The 18,345-nt window shown below is 35.3% G+C and overlaps 1 protein-coding gene across 1 annotated transcript; it reads left to right on the top strand.

Moving 5' to 3' along the window:
• Window positions 1-800: 800 nt before the first annotated feature.
• On the top strand, window positions 801-15,306 carry LOC149794625 (uncharacterized). The gene is made up of 2 exons (XM_089964233.1): window positions 801-5,965; window positions 7,745-15,306. Exons 1-2 carry the CDS (start codon window positions 1,243-1,245, stop codon window positions 8,317-8,319), a joined length of 5,298 nt encoding a protein of 1,765 aa, XP_089820359.1. The 5' UTR covers window positions 801-1,242; the 3' UTR covers window positions 8,320-15,306.
• The last annotated feature ends 3,039 nt before the right edge of the window (window positions 15,307-18,345 follow it).

Raw genomic sequence — 18,345 nt, 5'->3', positions numbered from 1 at the left:
GATCACTGCCATCTCCCCTCTGTCTGTGTGGGTTCGAGTCTCGGGCTAGGCCAATGTGAATATGTGAGAAAGCATGCCAGTAGCTTCTCGTGGGTCGGTGGTTCTTTCCAGGTTTTTACTGGGTTCTTCCTCCACCATTAATACTGGCCACCATGTATAGCCTTATACGTGTGCTGAAAATGGCGTTAAACCCTATAACAGCAACAGTAGTTATAAGACTAACTAAAATGCAAAACAGATTCCAGGATAGGGGTCAAGAGTTCATCCTTTTGGAAAAAATAGAACGTTTGTTACATAAAAAAATATCGGGTATGAAATTGACTCAACTTTATGGTTCTTATTCTGAGAAGGATAGTAAATTATTTTTTATAAGTTGTTTAATAAAACTCACTGATTTTGGAACAAGGTCAGCAACTAGATATAATGTTTCTATTATTAATTGTTTACATTGAAAATATTTTATTTTTTTAAAATCAGGTTAAACAGAACTGAACTCTATTCTGGACAATATCAAATCCAGTAAACAATATTACATTACAATAGCATATAATGGAATACAGTTTTTTTTAAAAACCTAACAAACACTTAAATTAAATATACATAACAAAAGATAAACAACCTAAATGTTAGTAGCAATGAATTTTTTAAATTTTTTTTAAGTACATGTACAGTACTAGTATTTGCCAGAGACACATTGGAAGTGCATGGATATGCCATGTATGTTTTACTTGTCATTATGTTGAATTTAATCAAACTAACATTTTTGTTTTCTATCCATTTCAGACTATTAAGCTATGTGAGGTCAAAGCTATACTTTGGATATATTTGTGATCAGCATAATGGATTATTGCATCTGAAATTTAAGTTGAAGTGAATATAGATGTTTTTTCAAAGGGAACTTTCTGAGGCTGTTGAATATTACATTGCACTGTGATCCAGATATAGGTCACATTGCCTTGAGATGCACTATGAACCAGATTTAGGTCACATTGCCTTGTGATTGTGAGACTACTTTCATTGGATAGAAGTGTACTCTTTAAGGTGATCAAATACGTAATTATACATTTTCCAAATATAATGTTAAAGAGAACATAGAGGTTTGCTGAAGCAGGAGAATATGCCTTAAGTTAGCAAGCATTTGTCCTTGAAAGGCACCTGGGTACAACTTCTGCAAATTGTAGTAAGTAATGTTAATCAGATTCCTGTAGAATTCAGTAGTAATATTCCAAATCTCAGGTTAACATGGATTCTGAAGTACATTATCAGCTTGCTGGCCAAACAGGACTACAGTCTCGGTTACAAACATCGTCCCAGTCATTGATGTCGGATACAATTTCTCCAAAGCAAATCCAGGCATCTCCCACATTACAGGATGCCGGGGTCTCTCCACAGATGAAGAATATTTTGTTTGACTCACAATTGCAAGATTTCAGGACCTTGGTCAGTGGTCTTTCAAATGAGTCACATATGTTGGGGTCAAATGTCCATTCTGAAATCGAGAAGCAACACAAGGGCATGCCTGTGAATGGGACGAATCAGCAACTTCCAGTAACAAGTGGTGCTCTAAAAAGCACATTAAATAGCGAAGATCCCAGAAATGTGGTCAGCGTCACTGATCCCAGCCATCTTCTGGACACTTTAGAAGATGATTTTGGTGATTTATTGAATTCCATGGAGGTAACATACAGTAGTCTTCAGTCAACACCCAAGAAAAATTATGAAGATCAGTTATTTTCTCCAGTGAAGATGGACTCTGGTGTAAGCCTTGACTGCTATGCCTCCTCAGGAGTGAGCACTCAGCATGTGACTACATGTGATTCTGACAGTACACGATTTGTCCCAACTTTAAATGTGAGTAGAAGTAGTCAGACTGTGACACTACCTACAGTGGTGACATCCCATCAGGCATCTTGTTCCTCAATGGAACTTGGAACAATGACATTGTCAACTGCCCAGTCAACTCCAGTTGCATGTCTAAGTGGAAACCAGTTTGTTTACCCCGTGTCCAGTATAACAGTTAAAGATAAAGGTACACTTTTCATGGATAACCAAACAGTTTTCTTGCTGGACAGCCAGTCAGCAAATGCATCAGGCAGCCAGAGTGCAAATCCTATGTTCAGTGTGCCAATTGGAAGCAATCAGTATACACCTCTCATGACCTTCCAGTCAGGGACTCAGGGAAATAATTATAACACAGAACAGGTGACTGAGACTCCAACACTCATGGTTGACCCTATCAGCACAAAGTACTCAGATACAAACCGTATAAAAGAATCACAAGGTGAAATGAAAAATGCATCACAAGTAACTTTGGAAGAAACTGTATATGCTCTTTCTGAAGCTGACCATTGCCAGTGTGATTCAGAAGAAAAAGGAGAAGAGGTGCCAATGGAACAGATCTTCATTCGAGATGGGCAGATGTTTCGCCTTCCAGATGTTGGGACCATTAAAGTTGGCAAATGGGAATTCTGTGGATTTCGCAAACAAGAAAAATGGTACCTTGGATTGGCAGAGGTCATACACAAGGTTGGCCCTATTGTCAAGAAATTATTTGAAGAAGCAGTTTTAAATGCTCGAGAACTAGATGTCCTTGAACTGGATGCCAATGAGTTTGACCTTCTCCTTCAACGGAGTAAAATATGTAGACAGTGGCAGCTGAGAGGCATGATGGAATTGAAATGTTTTCATAGCATTTTTGTCAAACTTTACAATGAAGATAAGGATCCTATGATAAAGGCCATTGCAGAAGGTCCTTATTACAAAAAGACCGATGGATCCCAGGTGAGATGCACTAATTGTGGTTTGAAAATCACAGATCCAAGCAATGGAGAACGGCTTGAATTGCTGTTGAGGAACGATGTAGAAGCTCCTCTATTTAATGAGCATTATACAAAGCCAAGTACCAAATTCCAATCTTCAGTTGGCTTTATTAATATCATAGGACTAAATATTGAGCTTAATGCGTTCAAACTGAAAAGCAATGATTACATCTCTCTTAAAGAAATTGTGTTTAAAAAGATATTCAGCTTGACAACTATGCAAAAACGATTGCTGCATCTACAGGTACGTCCAATTCGTGCTCCTTCTGAGATTGAGTATTATTTCCAGTTACATGGCATTGAAGTTCAGCGGACGCTTTGGGTAGACATTGTGTCTGTACGATGCATGTGCTGCCTTACAGGCATGAAGGAGCTAGACGTTGTCACTCGAGCAATCTCCTGTGGACAGTTCAAGTATAAGGAGATGCTTACACTTATAACAGAAGACACGACAATAGATGATACAGTCTTTACATTAGATGAAGAATCTTTAGAGATCTGCAGATTTAATGAGAAATTAACTTTGTTTGAGACCACAAATTTACAACCGATACACACTGATACATGTACAAGATCACAAAGGACTGGGAGAAAGAAGAAAAATGGAATCTACAGCAATAACAGTCCAGCTATAATGGAGACCTCTGGCTCAGGACAGGCACTGAGCAAGTCGGATGATGGCAAAGCAGTGTATGTTAAAATTGCTATGATGGATAAGAGAGGAAAACCTCGGGCAGTATCACATATTAAGGAGAATATGAAATCAGCCCCTGAAACAGCAATGATTCCACAAGGCAAATTTATAGTAGAAGATTTGGATACATTCTTATATAAACGTTGCGCTGTTACCAAGCCTAGGAATTGTAAAGGTGGGGTTAAAAATGCTGAGAAATCCAAAGTTGTCCCAACTGGGGATGCAAGAAACAAAACTAATTCTGACTCTTGTAACAATGAGGACTTGATTAGCAAAATGAAAGTTGCTGCAGTATCAAGTTCTGTTATGGAAAAAGATTTGCCAAGTATGTTACAGGAAAAAACTCAGACATCCCACTTGGTTAGTGCAAAATCTTCAAACACAGTTTTTCCAAATACAAAGAATTCTTCAACAGTTGGAAATTTTGCAGCTCCTTTTGTCATGTCAGATAATCAGCAGAAATCATCAACAAGTGCAAATCTTGAAGATAAACAAGAAAACCCAACTCAGAATAATGCAGAAGTTTCAAAAGTAGAAGAAAGTAAATCACAGAAAGAATACAGCATGGCTTCAGTGGGCAAGGTACCTCCAGGCAGCATTGCTCCAGGGATGTACATAGTGAAGGACATGGACTCTTTTCTAAAGTCCTTGCAGAAAGAAAAATCAAGTAAAGTCAGCAAGACAGCAAAGACTTTTGGAACCAGTAAAACAGCAAAGTCTAACGAGTCTAAACATTGCCAGAATGTTGAAACTTATGGAACAGAACCTTCAGAACCATCTGTACAGAAGGATCATATCAATGTGGACACGAGAGTTGAAACAAGGAAAGAAATTTGTCCATTTGGTGAAAGTGAGGGATCTTTTGTAAGTAACACATTAGTTGACTGTTGGGAAAAGTTCAAAGTATCTGATACAAACACTTCTCAAATCAAAAACAGAAATAAAAGCATAGAAGATATGGACAATTCATATCATGTTCAAGCAACAGCAGGTGAAACTTTATTGGCCAAGCATTCTTCAGTAGCAACTGTGAAAGATGCCTCCCCAAAGATTTCCAAGCAGAAAGAGGAGATGCTGACCAAGGGTCTTTCTAGTTCAACCTCTGCTGGGTTTAATATAATAGCCATAGATAAAGATACCTTCAACTCCAACACACAAAAGACAGCATCTAGTTTTAGTCCTTTTACAGAGCTTGGTTTGGACAAACCTTTGTCTGACAATGAAAAGATGCAGTCACCAGAGCAGCTGTTTAGTGTCACTGATCAAGTGCTTCAGTCTGTACCATCTTTGGAGACAGTGACTCATACAAGAGCACATACAGCTGAGAATCCTTCTCTAACACCACCACCAAACAGTTTAAAAACTGATTCAAGCACTTCTAAAAGGAAATCAAAAAGCCCTACCAAACTGAAGGTTCGAATGAATTTTTCCAAAGCTCCAGGTACACCAATGGAGCCTAGATGCCAGAGGAATCTGTCTTTCATTTTTGACAAGAGTAACAAAGAAAAATGCTCTGTAGAAAAATCTGATTCTGCTGCATCAAACAAAAGAGAAGTAGAAACATCTTTGGAAGGGAGTGGATCTCTGCAGAAAAGAAATATTGCTATTAATTCCACTGTTCATGGAGGGGATGAAAGTGTCAGAATCCAGGATAGTTCAAAAGAACACCTGCATACTAATCCCAATTTACAAGAGGAAGCTGTGGTAAAATTGAATGAAAGTGAAATCTCTGATGTATCTTGCGCATCCTACTTATCAAATAAATCGTGTTCTGTTTCAGGGCTTTGTGGGGGGCAAAATGAACATGGTGAGGTGATGGAGCCTCAAGAATGTGCTGAGGTCAGTATTGATAAAGACAAAAACATATATTGTAGTGAATCTAGTCTCAGCAAGTCATATACGTCAGAATTATTTGAAAGAGATGTCACTCCTGTCAAAATTACCAGCTCATCCAGCAGGATTTCAAATGACACTGAGGTAGAAGTGTTAGAATTAGGAATTGAAGAAGGAAGGGCAAGCAGTGCCAAATCCCAGATTTCTGAATATCCGATTATTCCTCCATCTCACAATACAGAAGCAGCAAGTGCATCATCTCCTCGCCTTCAGAAACTGTCTACCAAGATTGTTTCAATGCAGCAAGCAAGTGCACCCGGAGATTCCTTACAGATGTTGGCTGCAATAGCTGAGGCAATGAATGATGACTGTGATGTAGATGGTGCAAATATATTGGGTGCGTCTGGTGACAATAAAAATAAGCAACGAAAATTTCCAATCGACATTTCATCCCTAGATACAGAGCAGAGAAAAATTTTTGCAATAAAACTTAAAGAGAAGATGGAGGAAATGTTGACCAATATTAAGAAGTACATAGAAGTGCGAAAGTGTGAAGGAAGTAATGAGATGTTTAAGGTCCGGATGAGGTTCAAGCCTGGCGCAGAGAAAGTTTTTCCTGGTAAGCTATAGGTAGTTTCATATAATTGCTGGCCATTTAATCTTTCAGTTAGCCAGTGTTTATTTAAGCCCTCATGATCAGATATGCAAAATCATGTCATACAGTTAACTGTAGTCTGATGCAGACCCATTAGGCAACTGTTGTGTTTTTCATTGCCAATCCTAGCACTCCCCCCAAACTATTATATATATATATATATATATATATATATATATATATATATATATATATATATATATATATATATATATATATATAAAACCCATTGCAATAGGAAACATTTTTTGCCTGTTATATAGCACCCCACTGGCTGTCTTTCAAAAGTATATACTTGGCACAAATAAATCTAGCTAAAGATTATCTTGAATTACATGTCACATTCAGAAATTATGCAATGTGAATGAGATTTATAATCTTTTTTGTAAAATTCATAATTATGTATCATTTAAAATGACAGTGCTTTGACTACATTGAGAGCAAACAAATTTATTATTATTATTTTTATTATTATTATTTAATAAAGAAAGTTATGTCTGTCGGGACACGGCTAGCTGGTCTGTCACAGTGGCTCATTACAATGAAATTAAGAGTGCCAGTATTGGTCAATGGATAGATGGCTGTGGGGTCCAAACCTATTGCTCACACCTCTCCCCAACATGCATAGTTTAAATGTCAACCTGTAGGAATAAATTAATTTACTTCTTTTTTGGAAAGAATGTTGACAAGTGCTGGCCTCTTGACTGCTGGAAAGTTATCCAGCTACAGCATTCCTCCAAATCAAATAATGCAAATATCCAGGCACAAAAACATGCAGTCAGTTAATAATTACAGCTAAACGTGAATGCAAATCAGCACTGGCAGATCTCTTCAATTCTCAGCAACACCTCTACATCTAGCACAGTTCTGCATCCAGTTTTCAGAAATATGCTACAGTATGGGATTATGTGTTGATCCTGCTTACTTTCCAAAATGCTATATGTGTTTTCGGAAATTTAACATAGCTTTAATAGTTTTAGTCATATCATGACAATGTCTGCAGTGTGGCAGTTTATAATGGTGTCTAGCACTGGGGCATCATGCCGCAGACATTTAACATCCTGCCCTACCGAGTGAGTCATAATGATAGGCTGACCAGTCCTAAAACTAACTCTTAATGCTGATTACCAAGCGAGGCAGCTGCTAGTACCATTTTTGTAAGTCTTTTCTGTGACTTGGTCAGGGTTTGTACATATGACCTCTGCATCTGAGGTGGATTCTCTAACCAAAAAGATCACTGGAGCAGTTCTTTACTTGTCTGTAAAAAAGAAAATTTATTGCAGTTTCCAGAAAACATCTCATTTCTTTTTTTTACCTACCGGTAATGTTTTAACTTTAGTTCTGATGTCATGTAGTCTGATTTTGAAGTAAGTTCAGGACATAGTTTTCTTAGGTTGTGTTCTTACAATGCTAATATGCCTGCTTAGTGAAATAGTCAACTATTAAAATAAGCATTTAAGCATTTGTGCTGGTGTAAGATGAGACTGAATGTTGTAAAGTAGTGCTGACCTCCTACATGCAGCAGGTGGTAACTTCATGGGACATAAATCAAATTTTAGCACCTACTTAGTAAAGTGTATCTCAGTCCTGACTTCACCTCTGAGACCTGGGTATCACACAGTATAGTGGGCTATAAATTAGTTCTGTAGTTTCTAAGCAGACAGTAGAAAATGGTCAATACACTTTGTATGTGTTGTAGATAGATATTTAGAATTTAATTCTAAATTTATTTTTTATTTCTAGCTCTGGTGAAGCCAGGAGCCAAGGAGAAGAGGCAACAGTTTGTCTTGGTACTGTCCCGGATTCTGGCTCGAAAGTTCTGGAGCAGCCAGTTGGCTTCTCAGGAATTGAAAACATCAACCCAGTCAGACATGGCAGCTGATACAAGTACATGGCCAGAAAGTAAGGAGGCTTCAAAAAATATGAATGAAAATAAAGAGCAAAGATTTAAAGGTAGTGTTGGAGGTGCAAGTGATTCTGAAAAATGTGCAGGTAATGAAGTGACTATTCCAGCAAGTGAAAATAAATTGAGTGTCTCAAAAATTGAAGAAGAAATAGATTCAATAGGAGAGAGGTTTAATAATGAGTATAGTCAGGAATTGTCACCAGGCTTGGAGCAAATTATTATAAGTCCCAAGGTTTGTGATAGGACTCGTATCATATTTGGAAGAGACAAAGTTGTGGAGAGCAGTACCAAGGAATTAAATGTAGAAGGTCAAACACTTGTGGGAAAACAAGCAAGGAGAGCGCTTAGATCCAGAAAAAGGCCAGCAGAGGAGAACTGGTATCTCTCCAATTCTAAGATGACCAGAAAATGAAGTATAGATATAGTTGAACATTTGGTTAATGTTTTGAAAAGACTTTCTGTCTTATTAGAAAATTTCTTGTGTGTGTGTATGTGCATGCATTCCTTCTGGAAGTTTATTTGTGTTCATTATAATCTCTGTGATATAGGCTAAGGAAAGGTTATTTCATGATAAAAATGTACAAATTGTTTCTTTCTCTTTTTTTTAATGTTTTCATTGAAAGATCTTAATACTCACTGGAGTGGCCGAGTGGTCTAAAGCGCTATCCATTACGGATCACTGCCATCTCACCTCTATCTGCATGGGTTCGAGTCCAGGATTCGGCCAATGTGGGTATGTGAGAAAGCTTACCAGTAGCTTCTCGTGGGTCGATGGTTCTTCCCGGTGTTTTCCCGGGTTCTTCCTCTACCATTTATACTGGCCACCATTCATAGCCTATCATGTGCTGAAAAATGGCGTTAAAACCCACAACCACAACATACTCACTGGAAATGTTCTTAAGATTATGAAATGACTTAAGGTTTTGAACTGTAGAAGCATTCAAAGCAGGGATATTTTACATTTTTATCTGTCAGGCTGTGTGAAAGTGGATATATTTTCAGATGTAATACACTTTATGATCAAAATCTGTCAGTCAGCATACAGATGGCATGAATTTGGAATCTTAATATTTTGTATGCTACTGCTTTTTCATTGTAAATTATGTCGTAATTTTGAAATGATTTTACCTCAAATTCTAGGAAGTTACTGTATTATAGGGCCTTTGATCTGCAGTTCAAAAAACTTTTTGTTTGATGATTCATTATGTCACATGGTCAGAAGGGATCCAAAATGGAAAATAAATTTGTATTTCTCTTTTCTTTAATAATGTCACAAATTAAAATTACTGATGCCGAAAAATGTGGTAGAAAATTGCAGAAAATTGAATTTATATTATGGAAATATTTGCAGTTTAGTGAGTTGATGTACATAAAATGTGCATGCACACAATTAAATTTTTGTAAACATTTATGTCATCTTATTGATGTCTATAAGACAAAATAATGCATTTTGAAGAAATGCTTTGCTTAACCAATTTGTAATGGTCAGATGCAGAGTAAATCATGTAAAAAAGAATGTAATCATAGTTTGTAATTAAAAAATCTTGTTCCTTGGAATTAAATCTGACAGAATTCCTGAAATTTTCTCCTAAAATCAATCGTTAATGTAGAGCAGTGGTTTCCAAACTTTCTCAAGCCAGCAAAAATCCTCAGTGCTCCTTACCATCCCCCGTAACAAGCATTATTCAGCATTAGTACCCTGCTCAGTAATCCCACATTGGGAACCACTGATGTAGTGTTGTTCAGTTAGCCCTACTGCATTATCTCCCTTAGGCAAGGCTGAATGAATATCTTATGGGGAGGAGTAGTGGAGGAATGTTCATTGTAAATAAAAGCTACATTTTTATGCTGTGTACCTGTTCAGTACTCATGAAAAATGGATTTTTTTTTACAGATGTCTGTAGGATGGAATGTGTACAAATTTTGGATTGGACAATTAACCCTTTGCAAAGCAGTCAAAATTAGCAATTGATGATACTGTACATTATAAATTATTATTGAAATATTTGATCATGCAGTTAATCAGCATATATTAATATGGTAACACTGAAACATAATTATGTTGCAATGATTTTTGAGATATTCTAGAAGATGAACAAGGAAAGAGAACAGAAAAAGTTCTTCAACAGAGGACATACAAAATGTCACCATTGCAGGCTAAGAAAGGGGAGAGATAGCAAAGTGCCAAATGGAAAAGGACAAATGTGAAACAAATGTAAAAAGTGAGAATATGAAAAATTCTGTTTAATTTAATAGAATTTACCTTTTACCATTTTGGTATGATTCAGTTTAATATTAACGATTTTTGTTTAACATTTTAAAAAAATCTAAGTGTTTTAATAACTTATTTTTACTGACTTAAATGATTCTTTAGATGATAAACTTTTAATCTGTGACCGTGCTGTCATCTATATAGATGGGTACGTTTTTGAATATTTGACCTTTTATTGAAGTTTTTTCTTTCTTCAGAAGATATTTGATGATCCTTTTTCCATCATCCATTCCAAGTTGATATGTACTTCTCAAAATCACTCAACCAATTTGCATTTTAATATAGAGAGCACTGGAGCATTGACCCCTTTCAAAACTGAACTGTTTGTCAATTTGTTATCTAATATATCCAGTCTTATTGAAAATGGAAAAACTTTTGAACATCTCTGCAAATCTGCGCAACAGAATTTGATCAAATTTGGCAGAAAGTGCACAGGCAAGAAGATCTTTCAAATGTTTTCAAATGATGTATCCATTGTCCATTTACAGTTGGTATTGACAACCATAACTGTAATCAGTTTGTGCATTATTTCAGTGACATCAAGGACTTTCAGATTTGTTCATTGGATGCTGATCTGTCATGCAGTATGGCCACTGTTGCAAAAAATAGAAGAACCTTTAAAAAACTTTAATTGCTTAACAGACTTTGACCAAATTTGACAAAGCATTGTGGTCTGAAGATCTTTAAGGTTTGTTCAAAAATTTTATTTAAAAAAAAAAATCCCGTCAAAACCCACTGAAGAGAAATTGACCAAATTTAGCAGAAAGTATCAGGTCATGAAAGTATAAAGTTTGTTGTCCATTCACCATTTACGGCTTCATCTTAAAAGACAGCTGTCCATTTTGCGCATGATTTTAAAGAGAGTATTTAGGCATCAGAGATTATTAAATTTTGAATGCCAGTCACCCAGTATGGTCACTATTACTTAAAATAGAAAACTAAATAAGACACATTATCTTGGCATAAAGGTCTTTTAAAATGTTTCGAAATGATGCATCTGTTGTCCATTCACATTCATTATTTATAACTTAGGGCCATTCCAGTGAAGCATAAATGGGGCTCAGGAAGCCACTTTTAATGTAGGATATTCACCCATAGATGCAATATATAATTTTTTTATCATTTTAATGTGAACTCTTTGCATGTATGTTTAAATGGAACAGTGCTTATCAACTTTACCATTTTGCACAAAGTTTTATATGGAACATTTTGACATCAAGGTCCTTGAGATTTGTTGAGTGGATGCCAACTGTCATCCAGTTTGGCCACTGTTACCAAAAACAAAAACATTTCAACAGCTTATTAAAACAAAAAATCTACAATAGAAATTGACAATACATTCTAGCATGGAGAGCTTTCCAATTTGTTCAGCTGATTCCAATCGACCATCAAATATGGCCACAGTTAATGTGATATATTAATACTTTTAGATGTGGTCCTCAGTTAGTAGAGCATCAGACATGCTTTTTATCACACGTCACAATGGTGCTGATGGGAATTGCACATGCCATCTTGAAAATATTGCTACTTCTACTGAATATATTATTTTATGACATGGAATTTTGACTAAAATAACAACTTACATAGTAACTGTTGGTTCAGTATTTATTGATGCTAATTAAACCTCCAACAAGATGGAAACCATGGTCACCATCTTGGAATTTTTAATTTTTGCCTCTTCTGAGTATATGCTCATATTGATATCGCATTTTCACTTCAAGACATGAGATCGGTTTGGTCCTAAATGGAAATGCTGCCAGTCAAGTGTACACACCTGATGGACACAGTGATCTGGAATATGTAATTATGACTTTTCGAAGGACGATCATGTTGACCAGGGATTTCACTGCAACACTAATCAGTGTATGTACTCAGTCCTAATTGAAAATGATAATTATATGACCTCTCAAAATTGCTGCCACAGTGGCCTTTGTGAAATATCAAGTTACAGATACTTGTCCTGAAGGGATCAACATACTGACATAAAAAGACACTTCTTTCTTATAATATGTAGTCATCAGTGTATTGATATTGTTGATCCAGTTTCTAATGGCAGCCTTGATTCTGAATGTAAAAGGTACTCAACATGGCATTAAAAAAAAAATTGTCACTGCTGCTTTTGAATAAATGATCCTTGTAAGGTAAAAGATTTTGAATGAAAAATTGTAGATAATACTAGGAACAAGCCAGTGCTTTTTTGAAGGAGTTTAAAAACCAGACCTATTTGATCATGAGGTCATGTCAGTTGTCGCTGTTGCATTTTTCTTTGTTGCTGAGCACAGTTTCTTTGAACATATAGAAATGAATATAGACCAGATTTTGTATTTAGTTGCCTTCCAGCAAACAAACTGATAGCACTCCGATATAGAGTTTATGGTAAAAAGTTGTGATCCCGGTTTTTTTTCTATATTGGCTTGTGTGCTTGATAAAACAAACAAGTTTTAATCAGTTTTTATAAAACTCGTGTTTGTGGATGTATCAGAAGACCTTGAAAGATGATAGTTCAGTAAGTTGGTTTTTTCCCCCAAAAATCTTAATTCTAGATTTAACCAGTTTTATCATGTGGGTGTAATTTGAGTGTCTTAGACAACTTCATTGATGACTGACTGATCTTTTATTTTCAACGTGTACAACCATTTGGCCATGTACATCAAATGTTCATTATCTTCTTTCTGTGATGTTAGGCTCATGGTCAGAGGTCATAACAATGAAATTGGCTACTGCCCATACTGGTACATGTATTTTTTTTGTTTTAGTGAGCCACAGCAGCTGACAGCTCATAGAGCCTCAGATTCTTAATTCAGGGTTCATTAGCCGAGTACCAGCTTGGTCAGCTTAGGTCAGCCTGAGTCCGCTGTTTTGGTGTGTCCTTCAGAAAGGCACTTAGCTTATTACCTCAACATAATATAGCCAGTGAGGTGTCAAAGTTCAGAAACTTGTATCTTGTGAGCATCAGCTCAAAACTTGAACATTTTGTTACCAAATTTGGCATGTTTGAATTTCTCAAGAATGTCACAGCAGGTTTCAACCTTTTGTAGTTATAAAGATTAAAAGGACAGAATAGATGGACTTAATATGGATTCCTGTCAGTAGAACATCAGTCCCTTCAAGACACTTTAATTAAATGACAAAATAATTTACATAGTCTGTTCTTAATGCTTTAAATAGTGTTTTATATTCCATCCACCAGCTGGAAAGAAACAGAAAGTTATTACTTCTGTCTGCAGTGAATATCTTTTCCCTTTTCCCATAGTATCCTCCCCTTGCAACATTTTTAAGAATACTACAATATCTAATAATAGCTGTTGTTTTTATAACACATAGATATTGATTTTGGTTCGTTGTTACCTAATTTGGTAGATTTCTGTCCATAATTTATGTCCTCTATATAAAAAATAAATAGCTCATTTACTCTGAGTTCAAGGACATGACTTGTGAAGAATTTTTAAAAAAAATACATTTGACAGATTTTTGCAGGTATTGTCAAAGTTTGTGTATGAATTGTTTTGATACAGCAATGAAAAAAATTGCCACCCAGCTCAAGTGAAATTTGTATTATGTCTCAGATACTTCAGATCTTATTGGATGTGATTTGCACCCATCTTCACTAGCAAGTGTTTCAAATTCTTATTGGGTATGATTTGCACCTGTCTTCACTAGTCAAGCGTTTCAGATCTTATTGGGTGTAGTTTGCACCGATCTTCTGTTTCAAATCTTATTGGGTATGATTTGCTCCTTCCTTCACTAGCCAAGTGTTTCAAGTTCTTATTGTTTCTGATTTGCACCTGTCTTCACTAGCCAAGTGTTTTGTGTCAATAATCAGCTGTGTACAAATCATGGTATTCAAAGAGCAAATACCTGTCCATATTGCCAAGCCCGTCAAAGTCATTTTCTTCACCTAATTGATTACAAATTAAATCCATTTAAAAACTTCAGTCAGCAGTTTTTCGTGCATTTGTTCAAAATAACACAATATTCCTGACAATCAAAAGGAAGTGGTGACTAATTTATCCAAAAACTTTATATCTATCAAGCGATTTTATTGGTTACAACACATCATACCATAAATAATGTAGCCACAAAATTATTTGATGATGCTTCAGCAAAGGAATTTGTTCTGTGGATGCCCAGGGTTTACCGGGTACATGAAGGTGATAAGCACCATAGCAAAGGCTAGCGGATATGGAATGCACCCTGTCTTTGAGGGTATTTATACAGTGGAGTCAATGAAATTGAATTGTTGTCTAAGGGAATTACAAGCTAGCTATTGATATTCTTGCTCAGCAAAACCCAGTGTATTGTCCTATTTTGTCCTTTATAAATGGGTTTCAGTGTATTCAACAGGGAGCAATTAAGAAATAAATTTACAATTTGATGCAAAAGAACTGGAGAATGTTGTACACCCTTCCAACAAGGGATGTTTTATTTCACATTTTTACATGACATTTATTTGGATTCATTTTTATCATTTTAATGTTTTAGTTTCCATACTTTTTCCCTACATGCAGTAAGGAGCCGTTCTGTTTTACACATTTTAGCAGCAAATTTTATCCTAGCGAAACGATTATGTCATTTATTAATCAATTTGGTCCATCTAATATTCAATACCATCAACTCGTCTCGTCTCGTAAATGGTACTGAAGATGTGTAAAAAGGAAATGATAAGTTTCATTTAAATGTGTAAATAAGAAAGAGTTGAGTATTCGGAGTCAGTCTTACTATTGTTGTTGGAATGGTAATTTTTTGTTAAATTATGACTATGGCACTTCAGTGATAAATCTGTTTGGTGTTTGAATTATTTTAAGAAATATCATTATGAAAAAGTGTTTCTGCTATAGATTTCAAATTGGTATTCCATTTTGGAGTATTTGCACTTAGCGTGATTAAAATGCACATCTTTGACAATTCTGTAATAGGGCATGCAATTTGCAAATTTTCTGAAGCTTAGAAATCATTGCTATCACTTGATCAATGTTAATATAAGCAGAAAGACAAATTGTGTACATTTGTATATATTAAGATACCTTATGTAGATATTTCAGGTCATGAAGTTTTCTGCTTTTTTACGATACATTAATATTATATTCTTTTATTCTTGTTTCAATAACACAACAGTATGTAAACATATTTTGTGTTTTTGTTATTGCTTACTGCTTGTGTCATCTTCCTTTAAAACGGGGTCCATAGAACTTGAAAGTCCTGCTTGGCCAGCTTGCTCTCTCTCTCTCTCTCTCTCTCTCTCTCTCTCTGAAATTCTAATTGCTCTTATTCGACAATTTTTCTAAAAATTTAATATGGCACCCATGTATTTGTGACATGTTCTATACTGTAAAAACACCCAAAGGAGATAAAACAAGCTGTGACAAACAAGAAAACTTGTATGTACTGGAAAGTGTGTCATCCATTTTGAGATTTGCTGCTGCTTTTAAGTAGTGTTATCCCTCCATCATTAACTAGTTTCCATTGAAAGTAATTGTAATAACATCATTTTTTTCTTTCAGAAACTGTACTGTATAATTTCACTCAACATTATTTGATCCCATTCTCCTGTTTTTAAAAATTATTTATTGACAACAAAGTGAGATACTACCTCAAAATAAGTGTGTGTGTGTGTGTGTGTATGTGTGTATATATATATATATATATATATATATATATATATATATATATATATATATATATATATGTATGTATGTGCTGTATCAGTGATATACCACGAGATGTATATATTTTTCATTAAAAGGAAATGAGGCTTGCCATGTTTCCTTTTAATGAAACATTTATACAATAGTGGCATATCATTGATACAGCGTACATACCATACATATATTTTATTTATGTCAGGTACAAATACACATATTTGCCCTTTGAATGGAGTTACCATATGCTCTGGGCAAATGTGTATTGACCGATTGAATGAATTCACATCTCTGCAAGTGTGTCCGCTATAAAATGTAGTTCTACAACTTTCACATATGCAAATTGATAAGTTGATTAGTTTCTTTTTGAGTTTCTATTTTTATTCACATTTATTAAATCAATATAAGACACACTCATGATTTAAACATGAAATATGGTTTTTATGAAGAAAGTAGTGTACTACAAACACAGCTACTTGTACACTGAACCTGAACTGTAAGGCATTCATGTATTGGCATATGGAAATTAGCGTGGAATAGAAACTAAGTGAAATGATGAACCAGCAAGAGATAATTAAAATATTTTAATATATTGACAGTTCATCTAAGTGATTATTCTGCTTTAATTAATATTTCTAAAGACTATAAAATTCTCTCTCTCTCTTTCTCTCTCCCCCCTTTGGATGGTTTGACTAAACTTTATCATCATTCGTAGATCCAAAGACATCATTGTATGACACAAGTGAAAATCCCCATTGCTCATATTTTTATGGATTTTCGCCCATATATAGCTACAATAATCCAAAGGCGGGGGGGCAACCATTTTGATATTGTTATATGTAATAATTAATAATCAATTTTTATAACATTTGTATAGGTTTAAGAAACAACAAAAACAACAACAAAGCATTAAATACACTACAATATGTGTGCCTGGTAACCAACAAATTTAACATAATAGGCCTATTGTCGACTGGCTATTGCAGCTATGTATCATTGAAATTATGAACACTAGATACTTCCCAATAAAGCATAAACGTGCTGTTACAATGAACCAGCTTACTGTAGGTTACTTGGTACAAGTTTAGTTTTAATGTTTTCATCCTCTCTCACTCCAGATGTTTGCTTATTTTGTCCCTAACACACAAGAGGGAAATGGAAAAAAGAAAGAATTCCGATGAAATTGTGTACCATGTTAGTTTCATTTAGTAAACAGACTATTAATACTTTTTATTGTTATTTTGATATGTCATTTATAATTAATAGATGAGTAGAAACTCAATATTGATCTATCGGCCTGCAGTTGAGAGTATGTATGTATGTATGTATATATATATATATATATATATATATATATATATATATATATATATATATATATATATATATATATAATTTTGTTGTTGTTGTTGTAGGGTTTAACCCATTTTTCAGCACATGATAGGCTATACATGGCGGCCAGTATTAATGGTGGAGGAAGAACCCGGGAAAACCCTGGAAAGAACCACCGACCCTCGAGAAGCTACTGGCAAGCTTTCTCACACATCTACATTGGCCAAATCCGAGACTCGAACCTACGCAGACAGGGGTGAGATGGCAGTGATCCGTAACGGAGAGCGCTTTAGACCACTCAGCCACTCGGGGCCCATATATATATTATTGCACCATGGGCGGATTACAATTTGATATACCAATAGTATTGGTATATCAATTTGCTTTATACCAACACTTTATATACATGTATATTACTGGCATTTTAGGTATTAAGGTAGGATGGTGAAGTTTTATTTGAACAAGTTTCCAAATAAGCCTTTTAGGTTGATACTAAAAGTTAGTTGTTGCTCTGAAGTTATCCTTGGCTGACATTCTCTGCTGCAAACTACATTGTGTGATGGACAGATATAATATCTTGTAAAAGACACCCTGCGGCAACTGCATAACTATAGGACTTGTGACATGTCCAGGAGATATGATTTCACACCTCATTTGTCTTGTTTTGAGGATATAGTATTTACACTATTGGAAAACATTGTCACCAAACAAGTTTAATTGGTGACTCAATTATCTAGGCCTAATGATGACCAAATTTCACCCTGGTTTTGATGTTTATTTGGCAGTATCAAAGATGAGTTGGTATGGTATTTGAAAACTAAACCAGTGTCTGGCTGCTCACAGTACCTTTAACCTACTGGACATTGTGTGTGTGTGTGTGTCTGTGTGTGTGTCTTTATCAATATATTCACCAGGATTTGTAAGAGACCATATCTTGTGTCACTACTTTGTAACCATGGGACATTAACAGGTTCTTGTCATTAGGATGTAAGATCAGCTGTCAATAAAGAATTTACAGTTGGCTTTTTCTTGCATTAGTTGGCTTTTGCTGTTAAGAAACAAAACTCTTATGACAATTGAAGAATAAGTGCACGCTAGGAGGCATAGTGTCAGCTGTAAATGTAGTATTTTCAGTGTGTAGAATTTTTACTTTCTATGCAAAAGAGAATGCAGTAAAATTACACGATTTCTTTAT

This window comes from Sinohyriopsis cumingii, chromosome 7 (genome assembly GCF_028554795.1).
Source record: "Sinohyriopsis cumingii isolate HCF-2022 chromosome 7, ASM2855479v2, whole genome shotgun sequence".
NCBI classification, from domain to species: domain Eukaryota; kingdom Metazoa; phylum Mollusca; class Bivalvia; order Unionida; family Unionidae; genus Sinohyriopsis; species Sinohyriopsis cumingii.
Note: the sequence above shows the minus strand (reverse complement) of the source record. Positions and strands in the feature narration are given on the sequence as shown.

Bases quoted from the DNA above. Each gene is read 5' to 3' on its own strand.
- LOC149794625 (XM_089964233.1), top strand. From the start codon at position 1,243: ATGGATTCTGAAGTACATTATCAGCTTGCTGGCCAAACAGGACTACAG. The intron at 5,966-7,744 runs GTAAGCTATAGG...TTTTATTTCTAG, and splicing joins CGCAGAGAAAGTTTTTCCTG to CTCTGGTGAAGCCAGGAGCC.